General features: G+C 51.7%; 1 protein-coding gene across 2 annotated transcripts in view; it reads left to right on the top strand.

Annotated features, from left to right (window-relative positions):
• EPHX2 (epoxide hydrolase 2) overlaps nucleotides 1–23,904 on the top strand; it is a 111,426-nt gene that overhangs the window by 69,810 nt on the left and 17,712 nt on the right. The window contains exons 12-16 of one of the 2 annotated variants that reach the window (XM_048845877.2): nucleotides 1,434–1,545; nucleotides 18,051–18,125; nucleotides 20,506–20,551; nucleotides 23,326–23,428; nucleotides 23,835–23,904. In XM_048845877.2, the coding sequence (XP_048701834.2) occupies nucleotides 1,434–1,545; nucleotides 18,051–18,125; nucleotides 20,506–20,551; nucleotides 23,326–23,428; nucleotides 23,835–23,904 (406 nt within the window). The remainder of the gene's footprint in view (nucleotides 1–1,433; nucleotides 1,546–18,050; nucleotides 18,126–20,505; nucleotides 20,552–23,325; nucleotides 23,429–23,834) is intronic. The other variant, XM_048845879.2, reaches the window with a different exon arrangement.

The following is a 23,904-nucleotide window of genomic DNA, read 5'->3' as shown; positions in this document are numbered from 1 at the left end:
AAGCGAGGTTCTACTCTGAAAAGTGACTGTATACAAAGAGGCCTCTGCCGACTCACCAGTTCTACTCCCTGTTGTGAGTGTCTGAGGCAGAACTGTTCGTTTTAGGGGCGAAAGGTTATTTTTTACTGCTCTTTACTCTCGTTAGCCCTCGAGAGCCGACACAGCTGAGAGCAAGTGAGCTGGATTCTCTTCCTCTGGGGGCATCATCAATTGCACCATTAACAAGATTCTGATCAGTTACACCTGTGTAAATCGGTGGCATTGCTCAGGTGCTACTGAAGTCCTAACTGGAAAGCACTGGGGTTGCACAGGTGTCACCAAGCACCCAATTTTCCTCACAGGACCTTTAGAAGTGGTGGTCCCATGTGAGAAGGAAAGATGCCAGCATGACTCTGAGCCCAGCTTGAGTTCCCAGTGCTGGCTAGTGGAGGAAAACATCTGTGTTCCAACTGAGCATGCTTGATGGAGTCACTGAGGCGTAACAAACGTGACCTCTCACAAAACCATTTGTAGGGACCCTTTTCAGAGTAGAGCCTCACTAGGTGAAGCTAGTGATGGGAAAAGTAGCCGGGATGCCAGCCCAGGAGACAGTTTCTCTGTTTAGCCACTGAACAAGTGCAGCCTGAGGAGCAGCCCAATCCAGTGAGTTTTCTCTGCACATCCTCCTGCTGGTCTGCCCCAACCTCTCTGGTCTTAGACTCTGATCTCTCGATGTGGATGTAATGCATGTTGCCACGGTAAGGGTCCTAGAGCCTAAGCCAATTCCCGGTGAATTATTCAGCCAGTTGTTGAAGCTGGATCTGAAACCAGCCTGCAGGACTGGGGTGATGGTGGCTAGAGCCTTAGTTTGTGGACTGAGTAGATCTGGGATTCAGTGACCTCTTTCGTTGGGCCCTTCCCCACTGACAAGTGATGCTTCACCACAGGGTACGGCTCTGGGCACTCGGGGCCAGATTCTTAGACGGTGTAAATTGATGTTCTGTGTAGGCCAATATGATTATGGTGAATTGTGCCCGTTGCGGATCTGGTCCTTAACATGTTGTTGTTACTCCTGGGGCCTGGGGTGTAATAGGAGTGACAGTCTCTGCTATCCATCTCCCCCGCCCCAGTTCACCAATTACTGCTCTCGCTGCCCTCCCATCACAGAAACAATGGCTCTGCTTCCCCCAGACTCCTTCGCGGTGGAGTCCTAGTTAAGGAGCTCCATGCGCTTGAAGCTCAGAGGGAGCCCCTGAAAAGGTCCATATCACACTTCTCTCTGAAGCCTGCTCATGGGCGACTTCCTGACCTATGTAAACGCCCCTGTGTGTGTGCGCAGCCCAATGCCAGTGTGCAGATTCGGAGTCTGCCCTTTGAATCAGAGCATATCGCTCTTGCTTGTAAACTGGATCTTTTGGTTTCTCCCTCTCTGATTCCTGCTGCTGGTGTCTTAGGGCGGTGGCTGGGCTGAACACGCCATACAAACCCGCGAACCCCAAAGTGAATGTCATGGACATGATCAAAGCCCATCCTGTGTTTGACTATCAGCTTTATTTCCAGGAGCCGGTGAGTACGAGCCAAAGACATTCTATTTCCAGTGCGCTGGGTACCTGTGGTCCACCGGTTCTGTTCTGCCTTCCTGCCAGTCCCGTGATGTTAGTGCATCAATAGAGAACTCTACCTGAGGAAATATAAACGATGGCTCTGGCTAGATGGCCAGATTTGGAGCTGCTGTAAATCCATATAACTGGATTGTCTTCAGTCTAGCTCTGATCGTTTCTGCCTGTCAAAGATTTAGCCCCGTAGTGCCATAAATGGAGTTGAGCGGAAAAAGAGAGCTCTCAAGGTAATAAAACAGCTGTAGCGGGGAAAGTTGGCCTGACAGAGATGGTTCCATTGGTAATCTCTCTCCTTCTGATGAGACATCTGCTCTTGGTCATATGCCCCACTGATGGTATAGTGTGTACCAGTGGGTGCGCTCTGTCCATCAGATGAGATGTTAAACTGAGAAACTGAGACTGATTCTGCCTGTATTTGGTATCTATCAAGGCAGGGGGTTAAAGATCCCATAGCGCTATTCCAAAAGAGTTAACGAACAATCGCAGACTCCTTGGCACTGCTCCCCCCCATCCTACCACCCTTGGACATCTCAACCTCTGTGGAAACCAGTTCCAATGTCCAAGTGTCTAGGAAGTGTCATGGGATCGAGAAAGACACTGCAGGGTTTGCGCAAGGATCTGCAAGATTCATGAGTTCCCCTGCTCGCCTTTTTAAAGAACTCTGCGTAACAAATTCGGCGCTTGCCTTCGGAGCCTCAGAGGCTTTGGTCGAAGAGGCTTATCCATGCATTACAGGCACTGGACATGGGCAGTGCCAGGTTAAGGATGGTAGATGCTTGCAACACTAATGGGCGTGTGCGGTGCTCAGGAGCATAGGCCATTGGCCTGGACTAGGCAAGGCTCCCATTGGCCTTTTCCAGCACAGCCAAAGCATGGAAAGTTTCACAAGCCTCCACAAGCAAATCCAAAGTGGGATCAACGAAGGGCATGGCGGGATTGTCTTCATCACCTCTAGCTACCTTGACACTCTCCAGCGATGACCAGCTGGTAAGTCCTAGGGGACACTGAGCCCAGTCCCCTGCTAGCACAGGCATCCCCAAGTCTCCTGTAGCAGCAGAGTGCAGCCTTAAAGCACTTAAAAGTAGCTCTGCCTCCAGGACATGCGCACTGTAGCGCCTGGCCGCTCTGGCCGATAGCTGCTCCTGAACTCGGCATCACAACCAGTGCACACGCATCAAGTCCCCTGCTGGGAATTGCGTCCCAGTATGTACCTAGCTGGACTTCTGCGGCAACAGGGGACGTCCCTGCGTGGCCCCAGGGTGAGTGGGGCTCATCCTCGAATCAGATGTAACCGAACTCTCCCTTGCTGCGTGCCCCCTGCTAGGGAAGCAGCCGTCAGCCGCTGCTGAGCCAGGATGGGGCAGCAGGCTCACTTCTACCCGAGCTATTGTGCATCGCTGAGGTGACACGTTCACGCCTCAGCTACTCACAGGGCGGCTGCCGAGGCCACATTAAAGCCCCTGGCTCGGCAGCGGCGGTGGATCCTGTTTGCTTCCTTATTATGTCCCCTGGGTGCCCCTTGTGTCCTGAAAAGATCCCTCCAGTTTTTCCACGATCCCCACCAACCCTTGTTCAGGAGAAGAACGGAAGGGACTGGGGCCCGTTCCTGGCGAGGGATGTTGTGCTCTCTCCCCACTGGGCCAGAACATCCTGCTTCAGTGCGGCTCTCCGACCCAACGGCTTATGGATCAAGAGCTGAGACTCGAACTCATGTTTCTTGTGTGGTGCCCTCAAAGGCAATGGGTTAGTTCCAGGGCAGCCCAGTATCCCTCTTAGAGACACGCCCACAGCCGCGTGGCTGCGGGACCCGCCACAGCTGGCAGATGTCCGCGTGAACCAAAACCCATTCCAAATGGGCTCTTCCTAGAGAGGTCCAGAGTGGATCGAGACGAAGAGGAGCCGTAATAAGTGCCACGTGCTGGAGCCTGCCTGGGAAAGTCTCTGGCGTTAAAGCCGTGCATGCGGAGTAATTACATGCGGGTGTGGAGTGATTGCAGGGGATTGATGCTGGCAGGTATAGCTTGTTCGCTAGCCCCAGGGTACGAGTGTGTCTCTTGGGGGCTGTGGGAATGAAGGGCTGAGGTCAGGAGAGGTCCTGCTAGGATAGTAAGGAACAGATACGTTTTGGGGAGAACTCAGGTTGAGGCCTTTGATTTGAGTTACAAGCCCCAGGGAGGCAGAAAGGGTAGAGTACAAGTGGTTTTGTTTTACTCTGGGCAGGTCTACACTAGAAGCGCTACATTGGCACAGATGCTCCGCATCTGGTGAAGACGCTGCCTGCCAACGGGAGAGTGTCTCCTGCTGACATAGCGCCAGTGTGGATCGCGCTTATCATCGAACCAGAGAATAGCAGGGTTGGAAGGGACCCCAGGAGGTCATCTAGTCCAACCCCCTGCTCAAAGCAGGGCCAACCCCAACTAAATCATCCCAGCCAGGGCTTTGTCAAGCAGGGCCTTAAAAACTTCTAGGGAAGGAGATTCCGTCACCTCCCTAGGTAACCCATTCCAGTGTTTCACCACCCTCTGAGTGAAAAAGTTTTTCCTAATATCCAACCTAAACCTCCCCCACTGCAACTTGAGATCATTACTCCTCGTTCTGTCATCTGCTACCATTGAGAACAGTCTAGATCCATCCTCCTTGGAACCCCCTTTCAGGTAGTTGAAAGCAGCTAACAAATTCCCCCTCATTCTTCTCTTCTGCAGACTAAATAATCCCAGTTCCCTCAGCCTCTCCTCATAAGTCATGTGTTCCAGTCCCCTAATCATTTTTGTTGCCCTTTGCTGGACGTTTTCCAATTTTTCCACATCCTTCTTGTAGTGTGGGGCCTGAAACTGGACACAGTACTCCAGATGAGGCCTCACCAATGCCGAATAGAGGGGAACGATCACGTCCCTCGATCTGCTGGCCGTGCTCCTACTTATACAGCCCAAAATGCCGTTAGCCTTTTTGGCAACAAGGGCACACTGTTGACTCATATCCAGCTTCTCATCCACTGTCACCCCTAGGTCTTTTTCCGCAGAACTGTTGCCTAGCCATTCGGTCCCTAGTCTGTAGCGGTGCATTGGGTTCTTCTGTCCTAAGTGCAGGACTCTGCGCTTGTCCTTGTTGAACCTCATCAGATTTCTTTTGGCCCAATCCTCTAATTTGTCTAGGTCCCTCTGTATCCTATCCCTGCCCTCCAGCGTATCTACCTCTCCTCCCAGTTTAGTGGGAGGTCTCTGTAACTTGCATCACTTTTTGTCACTTATGAGTGACATAAGTTAGACTTTAGCAGTAGTATAGATGTTCCCTTTGTTCGGAACAGGTGGGAACTCCACCTGCTCAGTCCCTGTTCTCTGTGAAAAACGAAATGTAGAGGGCAGCCTCTCTCGACAGAGGACAGGTGGATAACAAACGTTTAACATGCTCATCTCGTAGCTGGGGGCCGAGTCTCTGAGCTGCGCTGAGGATGGCAAGTGGGTTTCCTCCTGTCGGAGGCAGAAGGCCGAGCCTTGCATCACTTAGAGCATGTTAGAAGTCCGATTGGCTGACTCAGACTGGTGGTGCATGGCAAGTTTTCCAGCATGAATTCTGCCCTGGCCTCACATATTCCCTTCACACTTTGTCTTTTAAATGATAATTAGGCAGATGGCTCCTCCATATGTTTTCCACCCAAGAAGCAGAGCTGAGCTTGCTTTGTCACGCTTGGCAGGCAGGTGAGGAGATAAAGAAAGAACAGACGGACTTTCTGGTGCTTTCAAGATAGAAAGACGCTCCTGCCCTTTGAGCAAAGAGGCCTTGGCAGAGGGAATGAAAGCAGATGTTCTGAGTGGTAGGCAGGGGCTTGGATGCGCAGGGCCTTGAAGATGAGAGTAAGGAACTGAAGGGAGCAGGGAGCCAGGGATGGGATTTTAGGAGGGGCTAGATGCGGGCATAGTATTGATTCTCACAGCAGAGCGCGGTGGCTGGGTGGGGAGATTACGGTCCAGCCTCACTTTCCTGGAGGATTGAGGAGCTATTGGAAAACTTTGGGGGAAGACGGGGAGGCTCTGAACCAGAAGCAGAGTGATGTCTGGGCCTGGAAGTTACCATCTGGGTATGTGGCTGACCTGTGATTAGTTTGGAGCTGCTTTGCTGACCAGGGGTTTTAAACTGTGTCTTTCTAGTGTGAGATTTACGCAGAGCAGCAGCCAGGCTGCATCAGTCCCCGGTTTGAAACCCCCTGACTCTCTGGAATCCTATTAAACTAGGTGGGGTTGAGTTGTCTTTCTGAGCTAGGCAAATGAAGCCGTGTGCTATACACTGTGGGTGTTTCCTTCCAGGTGAGCCCATGAGCATCTCTTCACTTTGCCTGAATGTCCGAGACCACATTCACGAGGGGACTGTGGAAGCTGCATCCCGGCTGCCTCTGCATGAGCAAATGGGACAACTGCACAGACGAGGGCTAACTAAGTGTTCCCCAGGCAGGACTATGGAACAGCCGTGAACAGTCGTTCATAAATATCCCAGGACGACTGCATGGCGTAATGAAACAGCCTTTAATCACATGCCCAAACCAGCGTTCTGTACCTGGCTCTAGGAGCCGTGTCAGATATCCTCTGGCTTTATAATTCAAGACGAACCTTTATCTTTAAAGCTCGCCCCTCTGGCAGGCAACAGCCCCCCGAGCCAGCTAGCAAGGGGTAATCTTTCTCAACATCAAGGGTTTGCAAATGTGTGCTGTTCTAGCCCGACAAATCCCAGGTTTGAGCAGAAATCACAGCTTTGCCTTAACCGCCAGTTTGTTAAACGCCATCAACACGCTGTCTTCATCTGGAAGTTAAGTCTCTATATCCAGCTGAAACCCGTTTATGTTCTCGGCTTCTTTCTTCACCCTTCCACATGCGTGACGCCAAATTGAATAGGGTGCAGTGGATCCAGACAGAGCAGTGTTTCTGTCGTCTGCTTTTTTTAAATGGGATGGGGGGGGGTGCAGTCTGTTCAGCATCCCGTGGTGCGTAGCTGCAGTGGTCAGCAATGAGAACTGGACTGCTGTCTGCCTAGCAGAGTGATGGACGAATACCTTGGCTTAACGAGGGCGGGAGCTGTATACGCTTCCGAGTACACATCTCTCCTGAGGCACCTCAATTCTGGCCTGCAGCACCCCCTGTTCTTGCAGTGCTGGCAGAATTACACCCCTGCACTCTGCACAGCTCTGCCAACATAGCTCAGTCCTGCACCCCACATGACCCCGGGCTCCCCCACACCCTTTTCTGCTGATGCACCTTACTCCTGACCTGCAGCACTCCTGCTATTCCAGACCAGGGTTCCCTGCACACATGGCTCTGTTCATGGCCCTTGATCTTGACCTACAATTCCCCCTGCTAGGCCAGCCCTGCCCCTCATCTCCCCGAAGCTTACCAGGGCCCCTGGGTGTGGTGTGGCCTATGGGAATGAGCACAGGACTGGGAGTCGGGAAATCTTGAGAATTACTGCTGCCTCAGGAGGGACTGTGTGAGTTTAGGCTGGAATTTTTAAAAGAGCCTCTTGAGGAGTTAGGTGCGTAACTCCTTTGAAAATCCCAGCCTGGCTGCAGGTTTGAGGTGGTGAATCACTGTATGGAGGAGGTGAGGGGTGTGTGAGACCACTAGGGCTTCAGGCTTCCCCTGGCTGAGGACTGAGGGGAGGACTCCCCTTTTTCCACCCCAGTGTGCAACAGGTCAATGGATGGAGGGAGGTGAGGGCCAGCAGAAGCAGGACAGGCTTGGGAGAAGCGGCAGGCAGGGGTGGCAGGACCATGAGACCAGCATCGAGATCTGTGTAGGCACTGCAGTAAGAAGCAGACCTATATCGCTACAGCGTTGTACAACGCAGGTCGTGAAATGCGTGGGAAGCTGTGACACTGACTGGTTTCACTTCCTAAGGTCTCAGGCCAAAGAGTCTCTTGCTTTCGAGGAGTCTGGGGTCTCGTGCCTGGGTTATGTAGGGAATATGAATGAAAACCCAGTCAGAACCCCTAGGCTCCGTGCAGAGAGCACACAAGACAGGCGTCCTCCTTGGGTCTGATGGGAGCACGCAAGCTGCTTCCAAAGCTTCGCACGCCAGGGCTGCCGTCCCTGCTAGTGCTGGCTTCAGCTTGGATTGGCTTGTGCAGCTTTCACAAGAGCGATGAGAGTTAAGAGCCGGTGGTCGCAGGTACACATACTAGTGCCTACAGTCCGCCCAGCTGTGCCCGCCGGTCCCACGGATAGAAACGGCAGCTGCGAATTCGTGCCTTCAGGGAAGAGAATCTGCTTTTTTCAAATCAAGCCTGAAATCAGACTTGCAAAATTTTAATTCCTCCTTTGCCAGCTCCAAAACTCCACTTTTGATTAAGCTCAAGACGTTTTGGCCACCCTGTAGCTAATGGCTCCATTTGTACGTAGTCTGAGGAGCTCGCAGCTCAGCTCTGGAGAGGGGAAAGTTGGCCTTTGTGCTCCTCCGCTACCGAGCTGGCTGGGTGCATGGCGTGCCCGCTATCCCTGGCAGCAGGAGGGGAGTGGCATAGGGAACTGCTCTGCTGGCTCTCTGGCACTGGAGCGTCCCCCTGCTCTGGGCTGAGCCACCCATGGCTCACTGTAGCACCAGGATCTGCCAGCACCATGATGCGGAGGAGAATCACTGCACTGCAGGATTGGGGCCCAGAACACTAAGTCCCCTTCTCAGGTTAGACAGCATGAGCCTTGTCTCATGCAGCGTGAGTGTCGTCCACAGCTTCCGCCAGAGATCCCCTTGCAGTCAGGGTTGTGCGATCAGGTTCAATGTTCCTCGTAGCAAACTGTCTTCTGGGGATACCTTTTGTGCTTTCTGACAGTAGGGAATTGACTGTGTTCTCAGTACTTGTTCTGCAGACTTCAGCAAACTCGGGGAGTTGGTAGGTAAGATCCCATGGGAAGCAAGTCTAAGGGGAAAAACAATTGAAGACAGTTGGCAATTTTCAAAGAGACATTATTAAGGGCACAAGAGCAAACTATCCCACTGTGTAGGAAAGATAAGAAGTCTGGCAAGAGACCACCCTGGCTTAACCAGGTGATCGTCAATGATCTAAAAATAAAAAAAAAAGTCTTACAAAAAGTGGAAGCTAGGTCAAATTACAAAGGATGAATATAAACAAGTAACACAAGTATGTAGGGACAAAATTAGAAAGACCACGGCACAAAACGAGATCAAACTTGCGAGAGACATAAAGGGTAACAGGAAAACATTCTATAACTACGTTAGAAGCAAGAGGAAGACCAGGGACAGGATAGGCCTGTTACTCAATGGGGGGGGGGGGGGGAAATAACAGAAAATGTGAAAGTGGCAGAGCTGCTTAATGACTTCTTTGGTTCGGTTTCCACCAAGAAGGTTGGTGGCGATTGGATGTCTAACATAGTGAATACCAGTGAAAAGGAGGTAGGATTAGAGGCTAAAATAGGAAAAGAGGAAGTTTAAAAATTACTTAGACAAGTTAGATGTCTTCAAGTCACCAGGGCCTGATGAAATGCATCCTAGAATACTCAAGGAGCTGACTGAGGAGGTATCTGAGCCATTAGCGGTTATCTTTGAAAAGTCATGGAAGAGGGGAGAGATTCCAGCAGACTGGAAAAGGGCAAATAGAGTGCCAATCTATGAAAAGGGAAGTAAGGACAACCTGGGGAATTACAGATCAGTCAGCTTAACTTCTGTATCCAGAAAGATAATGGAGCAAATAATTAAGCCATCAATTTGCAAACAATTAGAAGATAATAAGGTGATAGGTGACAGTCAGCATGGATTTGTCAAAAACAAATCATGTCAAACCAACCTGATAGCTTTCTTTGACAGGGCAACAAGCCTGTGGGTAGGAGGGAAAGTGGTACATGTGGTATATCTTGACTTTAGTAAAACTTTTGATACTGTCAGGGATGACCTACTCATAAACAAACAGGGAAATGCAACCTAGATGGAGCTGCTATAAGGTGGGTGCAAAACTGGTTGGAAAACCGTTCCCAGAGAGTAGTTGAAAGTGGTTCACAGACATGCTGGAAGGAGATAACGAGTGGGGTCCCGCAGGGATCGGTTCTGGGTCCAGTTCTGTTCAATATCTTCATCAATGATGTAGATGCATAGGGAGTACACTTATAAGGTTTGCGGATGATACCAAGCTGGGAGGGGTTGCAAGTGCTTTGGAGGATAGGATTAAAATTCAAGATGATCTGGAAAAACTGGAGAAATGGTCTGAAGCAATTAGGATGAAATTCAGTAAGGACAAAGGCAAAGTACTCCACTTAGGAAGGAACAATCAGTTGCAGACATACAAAATGGGAAATGATGCCTAGGAAGGAGTACTGCGGAAAGGAATCTGGGGGGGTCATAGTGGACCACAAGCTAGATATGAGTCAACAGTGTAACGCTGTTCCAGAAAAAAGCAAACCTCATTCTAGGATGTATTAGCAGGAGTGTTGTAAGCAAGACACAAGAAGTAATTCTTCCGCGCTGATTAGGCCTCAACTCGAGCATTGTGTCCTGTTATGGGCACCGCATTTCAGGAAGGAAGTGAAGAAATTGGAGAGAATCCAGAGAAGAACGACAAAAAATGATTAAAGGTCTAGAAAACATGAGCTGTCAGGGAAGATTGGAAAAAAATGGGGTTTGTTTAGTCTGGAGAAGAGAAGACTGAGAGGGGACATAACAATTTTCAAGTACATAAAAGGTAGTTACAAGGGGGAGGGAGAAAAATTGTTCTTCTGAACCTCTGAGGCTAGGACAAGAAGCAATGGGCTTAAATTGCAGCAAAGGGTGGTTTAGGTTGGACATTAGGAAAAACTTCCTAACTGTCAGGGTGGTTAAGCCCTGGAATAAATTGCCTAGGTAGGTTGTGGAATCTCCATCATTGGGGATTTTTAAGAGCAGGTTAGGCAAACACCTGCCAGGGATGGTCTAGATCAGTGCTACTCAAAGTGGTGGTCCAGGGACCGGTGCCGGTCCGTGAGCCATTGGCTGCCGGTCTGCGCGCATATTGGGGGAAAAAAATTGCCGGTCCCCCACATCAGATAGCTTGAGAAGCACTGGTCTAGATAATACTTAGTCCTGCCACGAGTGCAGGGGACTGGACTAGATGACCTCTCGAGGTCCCTTCCAGTCTTATGATTCTATATACCATTACTATTAATATCAATGGTTTTCTACATGTTTATGTATGATACGGTATATCACCACCTCCAACCCCCACCTCCCTCATGTGTCCTGATATTTTACTGTTGGGATCTGGTCACTCTAGGAGGGGGTGAGCAGGGACACTGTGAAGGGCATATAGTGAGAGCGAGTTGATGAGCACCAGCTAATGGGAATTGCATTTACACTTCAGCCTCCTCTGCATGTGGTTTCTGGGTGGGTGGATGAGAGCATCTGTTTCTTCTGAAGGCAGTTTCCAGTCTGGATGGGCAGAGAACATACTTTGAAGTCTGTTCCTGCAAGACAGTGACCGGAATTAATAGCGACGCAAAGAGGCTGGTGAACCAGTGCATTCCCTTTTGAGATGGTTGGGAGTGAATTTTTTTTATTAGTGCTCATGAAAGTGACAGATTGATGCTGGCCAGACTCAGGTGTTGCACAAACCTTTCACACAGCTCAATTACTGCACCCCAATCCTGTCCCTCCCCCCCGCCCCCCCCGCATCTCCATTCCAGTCCTGAGCCTGGCACTGCATTTAGTCAGGCTACGTGGACGTGGAAGCCGTTGGTATTGGGTCTGTTTCTGAGGACAAAGGGAAGTTTGGGGTTTCGAGGGCTGTTCAGCATGTCTCGCCCACTGCAAAACTTTGTTACAAAAGTGAGGATGGGGAGATCTGTCTTCGCTGCAGTTAGTCCAGGCTCTTACCCAGGCATGGCCCCTAACCAGCTTCCCCTCCCCACACATATATCCCTCTCCCGTGAGTGTCATGGTTCTTTCTTCTCAGGCTAGCTGGTCCCGTTCGGGGTGTGGGGTGGAACCTGTGTCCCGCTTTCACTTGGGCTGGTAGCCCAGGATGCAGGCTAAATCGCTCGGTGCTGATAGTCCTCCAGGGCCTTCCCACAATTGCCCCTGTGTGCCCAGCAGGCCAGGCAAGCTCTCCCACGCTTCAGTGGGGTGGAATCATAGAGCGGCTTGGTTTGCTGCAGTGCAGGAACACATGGGCTGCGCCCCCAGAAGTCCTCACGGTGCACGTGGAGAAGCAGAGCACTAGTGGGTGGGAGGAACTTGAGCAGGGCTTTGCAGGGTGGCTGCACGCCCAGGGCTTGGCTGACCGCTGAGGGGGAGAGCGGGAGCCCCTGGCATTTAACAAGAAAGCAAAACCTCAAAAGGGGCCTGATACAGCCTCAGGAAACGCAATGTCAGCTTCTGGGCTTCAAATGAATATGCGCATATGTTACCTGTTCCCCTCTGATAGGCTCCTTTAGGCTTGCCAGGCTTGCAGTGAAGGACACATCGCAAAGTCATTGTGGAGTGAGGTTCTCTCTAGCTCGATTCTTACTCGTAGCAAGGCCAGAAGGGGCCGTTGTGATCGTCTGGTCTGCCCTCCTGGCTGACACAGGCCAGAGAACTCCCAGTGGTCTAGCAGCTGAGCATTTGGATATTCACAGAAGCGCAGTATAGCCTGGCAGTGTGGCTCCTATCCCAGTTCAACTAGTATTGGGGGGTGAAAGCACCTAGATACTATGGGGCTGGGTAGCAGTACAAAACCCTAGAACAGCCTGGGGCTTCAGGGCCATTGAGGTAATCCCTCCAGAGCCAGTGTAAATAGGATTTCTGAATGCAGGTGCCATCATTACAGGGCTCGCTGTCCCTCTGTCCCCGCTCTGGCCTCTTCAAATGCACGCTCTCCGGTGCCAGGCCTTGGGTCTTTACCTCTCCTGGGATGAAATCCTGCAGTTCTCCACTCTCAGACCAGGCCCTGGGGTTCACTGTGCTTAGCCAGCAGGTTCAGCCCCTGCACTTCTTCCCTGAGGGCATCTGTGACCAGCAATGAATAGAGTGACCAGACCCGGGATTAAACCAAAGTATCGTTTAATCTCAACAGTAGGAGCAAAGCTAATGGAAGTGTAAATGGATTTCAAAACACTAATGGTCTGTGCCTGTGTCTATTCTACCTGGAGGTGTGCCTCGGAAGGCCTAACTTCTTCAGACCCCCAGCAGGTATCTGTGTGGGTCTGTCTGTCCCCTCAAACAATAGAACCCTGTCCGTAGAGAGAGTCAGTTTTAGCCAGCCAGAAATCCTTTGTCTTCTCCTCCGGGGCTCTTTTGTCCTGCTCCCCAAAGCTAGCTGTGTGCATTACTCCCTACAGGAGGCATGGCTGTGCCACACGCCCGCCACACATCCCTGCGCCTGGTACTAGCTAGAATAACACCTTCAGCCTGAAGCAAATATAAATAGGGCTGTGACAGGCTGGATTTATTTCCCCTTATCATGCCAGGCTGCGTCAGCCAGACGGTTTTAATTCTGATTGCTTCCAAACAGCTGGAGAGCCAGGGCCTGTCATTTATTATTTATTCTCTCCTTTCGCCGACTAACGATTCCACTGGGCAAAGCTAAATGAAATTACTGCGTATTCCCTGGAAAGCCTGCGTCAGCTCCCAGCTGCGCGCGCTCCCCCACTCCCACCACCACGGCAGCTTCCCAAGGAAGTGGAGCTGCTGCCATGTGGACGTCAGCCTGGCAGAGCGTTGGAGGGAAGCAGAAAAATTGCAGGAAGCGCTGAGTGGGCTCAGTTTTGCCTGATGGGTCCAGATTTCCACAAGGGGTAATGGAGAGCAATTGTTATTCCTACACTCCTTTATGGATGCAAAGCCTGGGTGACCTATCGACAGCTCCTCAAGAGTCTGGAGAGGTACCACCAATGATGCCTCCGGAAGCTCCTTCTCATCCAGTGGGAAGATCACCATGGTAACGCCAGCATGTACCCAGAAAGATAGCTTTCTTTGGCAGGGTAACAAGCCTTGTGGATAGGGGAGAGGCGGTAGACGTGGTATATCTCGACTTTAGTAAAGCTTTTGGTACTGTCACGCTACCTTCTCGTAAACAAACTAGGGAAATGCAACCTAGATGGAAGGATGCAACTTAGGAAGGAATGATCAGTTGCACACATACAAAATGGGAAATGACTGCCTCGGAAGGAGTACTGTGGAAAGGGATCCAAGAGTCATAATGGACCACAAGCTAAATATGAGTCAATAGTGTAACACTGTTGCAAAAAAAAGCGAACCTCATTCTAGGATGTATTATCAGGGTGTGTTGTAAGCAAGACAGAAAGTAATTCTTCTGCTCTACTCCACGCTGATTAGGCCTCAACTGGAGTATTGTGTCCAGTTCTGGGCACCACATTTCAGGAAGGATGTGGACAAATTGGAGAAAGTCCAGAGAAGAGCAACAAAAATGATCAAAGGTCTAGAAAACATGACCTATGAGGGAAGATTGACAAAATTGGGTTTGTTTAGTCTGGAAAAGAGAAGCCTGAGAGGGGACATAACAGTCCCGGCCTCCTTCCCAGGTGCACCATAGGCCAGTCTTGTTTGCACTGCTGAGATTAACCATGTGGGAACCAGGGCACCTGACTTGGCGCTTTTGCGATGCAGAGTCCTTAAACTGAATGGGCACTCTACTTAGGACGTCACTCGAGGAACCAGGCCAATGGTAGTGAATGTTCATGATGGGCAGAATTAGGAACACAGGAACGGCCAGTCTGGATCGTCCCAGGGATCCCCCCAGTCCAGCATCCCACCCTTCAGTGGAAGGGGCAAAAAAAAACCCTAGGGGTAATTAGGGAGTAACCTGCCCTGACTAGAAGTTTCTCGCTAACCTCCATCAGTCAGTGGTTGCCCTAAGCCTTCCCGTTCTCTGGCCCATGGCTATTCTCTGTCCTCTGCTCCAGGCAGCAGCCCCTTGCTACTCTTTTCTCCTTGCTGGGCTTCTATTTCCAACTGTCTCTTTCTCCCCTCAATCGTTTTGCCACTTTGGCAGCCCTCTTGCACTTTCCAGGGCCACTAGGCATCTGGGGCTTCAGAGCGCAGGACCCGTAAGAGTTTTAGAGGCGCCATCACTTCCTGGCCCCCTCTGCATCCAGTCAGTTCAAGTGGGAGGCTCTTCCGGCTGATGGACGTCAACACAACTCTGGGGCGCAGCAGGCTGACCCTGTTGGGAGCCCCATGCTGCTTCGCTGCAGGGGTGCTACATCGTGGGCTCCCTGCAGCTTTTCCCTGGCGTCCGAGCATCCTTACTCTCAAGGGTTCCCTGTGCACGCGTCAGGGCCTTCCCCTCTAGCTTGCAGGCGGCAGCCAAGAGCAGTGCGACTGCTGTACGGTATGGAGCCCCCCGGAAAGCGGGTGATTCAAATGGCTTGGGAGGTTCATAGGAGATTTGGCTGTTGGCAGATGTAGCTGGGCTCCTGGGGGACAGGGCATGTCTGCGTTACGTAGCAAGATGGGTCCATCGGCAATGGCTGATACTGGCTCTGAGAAGAGCAATCCGTTCCCGGGTGCGGACGGCTTTCTTGCAGATGGGAACTGATAGCTGAGTGTTTCTGTGCATGTAAACAACGCCATGAGGCCCTGCTGGTGGAGGGACCGTCCCTCAGATGAGACGTGAACCCAAGGCACTTGTGGTCGTCAAAGAACTCATGGTGCTTTTCCCAACAGCAAAGCAGTTAACCCGTTCGCCCTGGGTAAATTCCACACTGGGTAATTGCATTCTGCCTCCTGGAATTGCCAGATTCTTGGTGTCCTACTGCGATGGAGTGAATTGGTGCTGCGGGCTGCCTCGTTCCATGCCAGTGCTTGCTACAGTTCAGTTCGGGCCAAAAAGATTCTGGTCTAAGTGGCTTACACAACAGTAAAGTTCCTCTCCTAGAAATCCAGTGTTGTAGACAACCTGTAGAGGATGCTCCAGGCCTCCCCCATATCATTACTCACATAGTGGTGAGTAATACTTGTTTGGAGACGCATGATTTGTGGTCCAAGATTATGATGGAGTGGGAACAATGCCATACTTAAACAATGCCATACATGTACAGGAAAAATGGTCCAATAGCATAAGATTTGGGAGTCTTGGGTTCAGTTTCCTGGTCCGTTCTTGTGTACCCTTAGGCAAGTCACTGAGCTGCTCCATGCCTCAGTTTCCCCTCTGGAAAAGGGATCATAGCACTGCTCTACCTCACAGGAGTGTTGTCAAGATAAATACATTTAAAATTGTGAAGTGTTTCAAGATCTACTGATGAAAATCCCTTTAAGAGTTGGGTATTGTTTGTCGTTAGCACTTAGATGGGGTTCTCTCTTAGAATCGCAGAATGGACATCAGTCCACGCCACCCCCACCAATCCGATCGATGTTACTGTATTTTTTTACCCTATGGCCCATCCTGTGGGAGGTGGATAATGAAACCTTGAGTCCCATTGAAATAAGGTAACCCCTTCCAATCCATTACATGGAGTCAGAAGAAAATGACATCCAGAAACGCCAGGCTGCAGGGTACCACAACATCCAGAATCAAACCTGGCCTGTGTCTCCTGCAGCCTAAAAAAAACCCTGACATGGTTAGCATCACTCGGTACACAGCAGAAAAAATCTGACCCTTTGGTTGCTTCTCCAAACTGCCTGAGCCTCTTGGCAGGGGAGACGGATTCTTCCTAAAAGTGGGGGGGCCTGAGGCCTCACCCACTCCGTGGCCCTGCCCCTTGGCCAATCTGGAGCTGGGCTGGGGAGCCTGGGCCCCTCTATCTGCCCGGGGTGGGAGGACCCAAGAGCAGCCCTCAGCCTATGTCCCCAACCCCTGGGCCTTCCACCCAGGGCAGGTAGAGGGTCTGTGGCTCCCCACAGCTGCCTGGGCTCCCCGGGCCGCTCTTACCTGGGCTGGGCTCCAGCTTACTGCCTGGCTGGGCCAGGGTCTCGGGGGGGGGGGGGGGGGGGGGGGAGGAGGGGCAGAGGGCCGGGCCCATGGTGAAAAGTGGATGGGCCATGCCTATACACTTTCAAAAATGGGCGGGCCTTGGCCCCCCCCTGTTCCAGTGCCCCTGCCTCTTGGGTCTGCAAAATATGGTGAGAAATCTGGGGTACGTGCCTGCCACCCAGCTTTCTGTCTTGTTTGCTCTCTCTGTGAGGCTTTAAAATTAGGGTTTTTTTGTATGAAAAGCAACATTCTCGTCTTTTCCCAGGCGTTGCTCACAACTGCAGTCTCCTCCCCATCACAGATTGTCACTGCAGGGCAGGACAGAACCCCTCATTGCGTTTAACCCTCGCTTCCCCTGTTCTCAGTACATGCGAAGCCACTGCACATGTGAGCCTCCAGACTGGACTTGGTAGACAAGACACGCCTGCCCGCCCAATGCATTATCGGCCCTGATGGAGCTGTGGGGAACCTGCAAAAAAACATCCCCCAGCCCCAAAGCTGGATTAATCTTTCCCCTTCTCTCTCCTTCTAAGAGCATTTGGATTTTCCCCCAAATGAATTCTTCTTTTAATAGGTGCTTCATTTTAATTGGCAGCTCGAGTGAGTGAAAGCAGAACTGAAATGCAAGCAGGGCCATTCAATCAGTTCCAGCCGACAGCTCAGGCGCGTTAGCAAATAGGCAGCCCAGAAAGCCGGGAACCAGGACTATTGACTGGCTTCTGCAGGGTCTTAGGATAACGTATCTTTAAACGTGTCAGAGCCTCGTACCTTTTGGGTGCCAGTTCACATTCCACCTGTGTTGGTGGCCGGAAGGGGATTGGTAATGTGTTATTGGAGCCTTTCACTCTTTAGGTCACCAGCTGGATTGCAGCTCCCCTGGATGGCCACCAGAAGTTTTCACATCTGACGTCTGCTCGATAGCCCCTAAGTTAAATGAGTTGGGGGGAGGGGGCGGTGTCTCAGTCTAGTCCCTAGCGGATGGGTGTGTGTGTTACAAAACTGCTGTCATGTCTGGCACTGTTGCTGGCATCCTTGTTGATCTCCTCCAGTGGGCCAAGCAGAGGACTCGGAGCCAGGACTCCTGGGTGCTGTTTCCTACTCTACCTCTGATTTGCCGTGGGACTTACACGGAGAATGAGTGGGGAGAGAAGTTAAGTCCCTGTGAAGTGGCTGTGTCCCCTATTTTGCTGAGGCGGGGTGAGACTGTTTGTCGGGAGCGGTGGAGCTCCCTGGACCAGCGACACCATGGAAACGTGGGGCTGCTCTGCCCTCTGCTGCGCTGTGCCATGTACCCATTTCACATAGGTCACTGAACAGCCGTCTGGGTGACCAGAAATAAAAGGGCCCTGAGCTCTCCGGTCCCCTGACCATGGGAGATCCAAGTTCTCCTAACGTAGCGTTTTGTTGTCTTTTGAAATGTCACCATCCTAGCTGCGCTGATAACGACCAAACACCCCATTCCTGGGAAACAGGTTCCGTACTACCCGGCAGGCCTCTTCCCGCCAAGCCGCCCGCCAGGATTCTGGATCCTCTTTGGAGAGGGTGATTGAAAGCAGCTGCTGCTGTTTCTCTTTCAGGGTGTTGCTGAGCTTGAGCTGGAGAAGGATCTGAGCAGGACATTTAGGATCATAATCCGATCCATCAGAAAGGAGGTAAGGGCGGGGCATGAGGCTGGGCAGGGAGGGGCTTTGTGTGATCTTTATCCCATAACTGGGGTCTGAAGGAGGAGAAGCAGAGGCTGATGATCCGGCCACAGCCTGCACCCAGCACTGAACCCAAATAGCTGCCGTGTTTGTGGCCAGGGAGTCTTATAACCCTGATGATGAAAGTACACAAGGTTAACTCTCTGCTCCCATCTCTCTCACCTGGGGAGGCCTGACCATAAATTCCACGGGAGGGGTTTGGCATCAAGACTCAGCTGGAATTTTTGCCAACTGTTGCAACCCCCGACCCTGCTTTCTGCCACTCCATCCAACGGTGATGGGCCCGCTGGATGTTTGGAGAAGAATGTTGGCATTTAGATCATGGGTACGTTTCAGAGTTAACATGCTCTGTTGAGATGAACAGGGTGTTAATTCACACCTTTCTTGAAGACAGTAATTTGGGCTGTCTGCAGACTCAGCCAAGGCACTGGTGTCTGCCTTACCTCCATTTCACGTTTGGAAGACCATGTTCTCACTAGTAAGGGCTTGGGATGTACTTTAGGGAAACATGCTTCAATTCTGTCCCATGATTTTGTGGCTGGGGGTGGACTCGGTGGAGGGCGCAGGGCCTTGAGCATATGGCACAGCCTGAACACTCTCCAGGGGTTACATCAAGTCTCTTAATCTCCTTCTCGGAGCACAATACAAATAACTTCATTAATCTAGAACAGAGGCAGTAAATATTTATCAGCAGCTTCAGGGCAAAAACCCTTGATTGAGCTTTATAATTTAAACAAAATTGAAGTCTGGAAGGCAGAAAGATTCATAGTTAAGGCTTATTTTTTAATCCGGCTCAGTTGCTAACTCACTGTCGGTTGCTCTTTGCCATCACTAACTCAGGGATAATGAGATTTACCTGATATACAGTGTAAATCCAGGGGGGCCGAAGGGGGAGCCACATGCTTGAAGCAGGGACATATGGCCCATTGCTGCCGTTCTTTGGCTTGGCTTCCAGGCCTTTGCAGAGCCAATGGAGTAACAGTCCGTCCTGTGAAAGTCCAGGGAGTGAGATCAGCCTGGGAATTGAACCAACTCTCTTGCATGCCACTGGGGCATCGGGGTTCAGGCATCAAGTAATGACTGTTTTCTGTCCCAGCGGAGAGTGAGTGTGCTCCAACAGCAGCGTGGGGCGCTAGGGGCCCGCTCGCGAATTACTGGGATCCTCCTTCGCCCCAAACGCAGCATCTCGTGCTGCTTGGGGCTGGCTGGGTTAGAGCTTTCTGCAATGTCTGCTCCAAACCGGGCAAGCAAAGCTCTGGGTAGGACTGTGCATGGTCTGGATAGGACTGGGCCAGGTCCTAAAATCCAAGCAGCCTAATTACAAAGAGCACCAGCCTCCGTGTGCGCGGATCAAATCCAGCGCTGCTTTGGTCTGTTGGCTCCTGGCTTCGGAAGGCCCCAGCAAGCCCCTTCCCCGGTGGCTTTGGTGGCTGTGCTTGGTAGCAGAGCACAGGGGAGGCCCAGTGCTGCTGTGGGCCACAAAAGCACCTTCATATGGAGCTTTGGGGACCATTTCACAGCCTGGTCTGTCACTTCCCTGCAGCCGCCCTGCAACGCCAACCTGTCACGGTGGAGTTAACCAATAATGGTATGTTTCCAGGCTCGTTAGCTTCCTGTCCAGGTGCAGCCCTCATAGGAGATGGAGCCAACAGCTTTAACGAGGAGCAATGCTGCATAACCTGGCCTCTGCGTGGGGCAGACGGAGTCATGGAATCACTGGGGAAAAGAGCTGTTGGGATTTTTTTGCCCTAGTAAATGTCAAGACAAGCTGGATAGGGCTCCATATTTAATGTCAGCATGCCAGGGGGCGGAGCATCCTCCCTGTGGCCCCGCCCACTCCCAGCATGGCTCCTGTGCTCGCGTAAGTGTCTCAGTCTGGCCTGTAGAACTGTAGGAGCCAGAGATGTGGGGTCAGAGTCCTGAGGTAGGATTGTTCCTACAGCACGGTCCCTAGGGCCAGTATGAAACATACCAGCACTGGGGTGCCCCACTCCTCCCCATGGAGTCTGTTCCACCGGCAGATCCGTCTTGCTGTCCCTGGAGCTTTTCCCAACTTTTGTGAATTTCACCCCATTGCTCTGTAGCCTCTTGGGTCACTTCAACTATTTATGGCCCTGTTCTCGTTGCCCCCCGCCCCTTCTCCCTCCCCTGACCCTCGCACCTTGATTACTGCTCAGCCAAGCTATGCACGTAGCTTTTTTAAATCCAACCCCATACATCAATCCCTGGCGCCGCATAATTGTTCCCAAGGCTTTTCTCCGAGTTCCCCTCTGGCCGGCTGCCCTGGGAGTTAATTATCTCCTGTTAATTAGAGCCACTTCTCTTGCAGGACCAACTGCCTGTTCCACTCAACTTCACCAATGTCCGGGAGCAAGGTAAGGGTACGAAATGGGCCGGGTGGGAAGGAATTTGTTGTCCCGTTCCCCAGTTATCTCCCAGTCTTGTTGTTAGTGGCGGAGGCGGAATTCTCTCATCAACAAAGTTTCAAACGCTTGCCAGAGGGGGGTACTGCCAAGCTGTTCCCAGGGCTCCCTCCCCTCCTCTCCAAGCATAGAATCATAGAATATCAGGGTTGGAAGGGACCTCAGGAGGTCATCTAGTCCAACCTCCTGCTCAAAGCAGGACCAATCCCCAACTCAATCATCCCAGCCAGGGCTTTGTCAAGCCTGACCTTAGAAACTTCTAAGGAAGGAGATTCTACCACCTCCCTAGGTAACGCATTCCAGTGTTTCACCACCCTCCTAGTGAAAAAGTTTTTCCTAATATCCAACCTAAACCTCCCCCACTGCAACTTGAGACCATTACTCCTTGTCCTGTCCTCTTCTACCACTGAGAATAGTCTAGAACCATCCCCTCTGGAACCACCTCTCAGGTAGTTGAAAGCAGCTATCAAATCCCCCCTCATTCTTCTCTTCTGCAGACTAAACAATCCCAGCTCCCTCAGCCTCTCCTCATAAGTCATGTGTTCCAGACCCCTAATCATTTTTGTTGCCCTTCGCTGGACTCTCTCCAATTTATCCACGTCCTTCTTGTAGTGTGGGGTCCAAAACTGGACACAGTACTCCAGATGAGGCCTCACCAATGTCGAATAGAGGGGAACGATCACGTCCCTCGATCTGCTGGCTATGCCCCTACTTCTACATCCCAAAATGCCATTGGCCTTCTTGGCAACAAGGGCACGCTGTTGACTCATATCCAGCTTCTCATCCACTGTCACCCCTAGGTCCTTTTCCGCAGAACTGCTGCCTAGCCATTCGGTCCCTAGTCTGTAGCGGTGCATTGGGTTCTTCCGTCCTAAGTGCAGGACCCTGCACTTATCCTTATTTAACCTCATCAGATTTCTTTTGGCCCAATCCTCCAATTTGTCTAGGTCCCTCTGTATCCTATCCCTGCCCTCCAGCGTATCTACCACTCCTCCTAGTTTAGTATCATCCGCAAATTTGCTGAGAGTGCAATCCACACCATCCTCCAGATCATTTATGAATGGACCCAACTTCACAAGGAACCCTACAATAACAAAGGATTGCTTTGGTTTGCTTGCAAGGGCTGGGCTACGCTCGCAGGTATGTTATTGTAGAGTTGTTCATTGGACGAAAGAAAGTCCAGGGACACGACAGAAGGGGATGGAGGAGAGAGAGAAGGTGTACGGAGGAGTGGATAGAAAGAAGCGTTGAATTGTCCCATAATAGTCCATATTGTCCCATAATAGTGCAACCCTACAATAACACCCCAGCGTGTGCAGCCCAAGGCTTGGGAGAAACCCTGCAGTAACAAACCGGCCTGTGTGCCTGCAGGGAGGAGAGAGGCTGGTATTAAGAAAGAAATCGCTTTTCTTTGCAAGCTGCTCTGGGTAGATCATGCACTAGGCGAGGGTGGGAGTAGTGAAATCTATGAACCAATCTGAGAAACACCCTTCATCCTGTCCCCTTAATTAAAAGCTGGGCAGCAGCAGGGAGGCCTTGGCCAGGGGGATTGAGTGGAGCGGCTGAATGATAACCAGAGCCCCTGAAGGCAACGCTTTGAAACTCCTATCTCCCTTCTTGGGTTTCTTCCCTTTCTTGCAAATCCACTTACGCAGCGCTTTCTAATCAAATCACCCACCAATGCACGCCGCAGAAGGGCGCTATAAATAGCAGCAGCGATAAGCATTCATTACGCAGCTCCAGCTGGAGGCACGTGCCCAGAAACGGGGCTCCTGCAAAAACCTGCTGGAGGGGTGGCCTATGCAGAGGGCTGCAGGGTTCTACTCCGGGCACTGAGGGCCGGTCCAAAGGAGAAAGATGCCCTGGTAGGACTTGAAGTTGGCTTCGAAACCAGCCTAGAGCGAACCTCTGTGTGGATTTCAGTGTGAACAGCTAATCTGGGTTTAGCTGAAACCTGTTCTCAAGCCATGCAAGCGAAACTGAAATAAAGGAGTCTCACACCAAAAGAAACGAGACTCGCAGCGAACGAGGAGTGTGGGCCCGCCTTTTGGACCAGTTTAACCGTATTGGTTTAACGTCACACTGTGAGTTCTACCAGTGCCGTGTTCTCACCTAGACATGCCAGGGCTGCATGTGAGGCTCACGTGACCCCCGGTACGGATACATTCTGTGAAAGCAGAGTGGTAGGTGCAGTGAGTTTGTCAGGCCTGTTAGGCGCTGCTGTTACAAACTAGAGAACCCTTTGCCAGCTGGCACCACTGGGCCTCTGTCCCACTGCCCCTGTAGCCGTTGGGCCGAACATCACGAGCTTTGGTGCATAAAGTCGAGGCACCTAAATCCACGTTTAAGTGCCTAAATAAGCGGTGTTGCGGTCACAGGCGCTGAGCACCGTCCGTGGGAGCTGCAGCTGCCATGCGTCTCTGGAGAGGAGGCCGCTCCTATAGCTGTTTAAATGAGGAGCCTGAACTCCTGGGCCGGCAGGAAACTCACACGCCATCCACCCGTCACCACAGGGCTCCCTGTCTCGGCCTAAATCCCATTCACAGAGCGTCACCCGGCTTTACAACTCGGCACGGACAGAGAGGGTGGGTGCAGGGAGTCTGCAGAGGCACTCTGCAAGCCCTTAGTCCTTTGTTGGAGCCACGGCCTCGGGATCATTTGCAGTTGATCCTGCCCATGACGGTGCCTAGCAGATGTTCTCACCCTCTCTCTCTTTCTCTCTGCAGGAGGGCTTCTGGCTGGCAAGCCAGAAGACCCACCTCCAAGCCAGATCCTACAGGGAGCGGATCTCCAGTACTTCATCCAGCAGTATAAAAAGTCTGGCTTCAGGTAAAAGCTAAGCTAAAGAACGAAGCAAGAGTCTGGCGCTGGCGAGAGGGAGGTAACTTCGGCTCTGCCTGGGATGTTCCCAGGGAAGTTGTTGTAAGGCCCTCGGCTGTTTCATTTGCAAACAAACCGCTCTGTCCCCTGCCTGGGGCTCCTGAGAATCTCCCCACTGCGTGGAGGCCTAGCACGTGTTCCCAAGTGGATCCTAAGATGAACCACCATAGAAAGCCCAGCAAAGAGGGCTGTGGGGGGTCTGCCCTGGGGTCGCAAGGAAATACCAACTCAGCCAAAATCTTGGCCCGCCGATTCAGCTGCGCCTCCCCAAGGAATGCAGCAACCGAGAACGTCTCGGGGATCCCTACTAACGATTTAAGTCCCTCCCACCTTTCTCTCTCTGTCTCACCCTTAGGAGACCACTGAACTGGTACCGGAACGTGCAAGCCAATTGGCAGTGGGGCCTCTCTGCAAAAGACAGGAAG

The sequence above is a fragment of the Caretta caretta genome, chromosome 3, assembly GCF_965140235.1.
Source record: "Caretta caretta isolate rCarCar2 chromosome 3, rCarCar1.hap1, whole genome shotgun sequence".
In the NCBI taxonomy this organism is placed as follows: domain Eukaryota; kingdom Metazoa; phylum Chordata; order Testudines; family Cheloniidae; genus Caretta; species Caretta caretta.
Note: the sequence above shows the minus strand (reverse complement) of the source record. Positions and strands in the feature narration are given on the sequence as shown.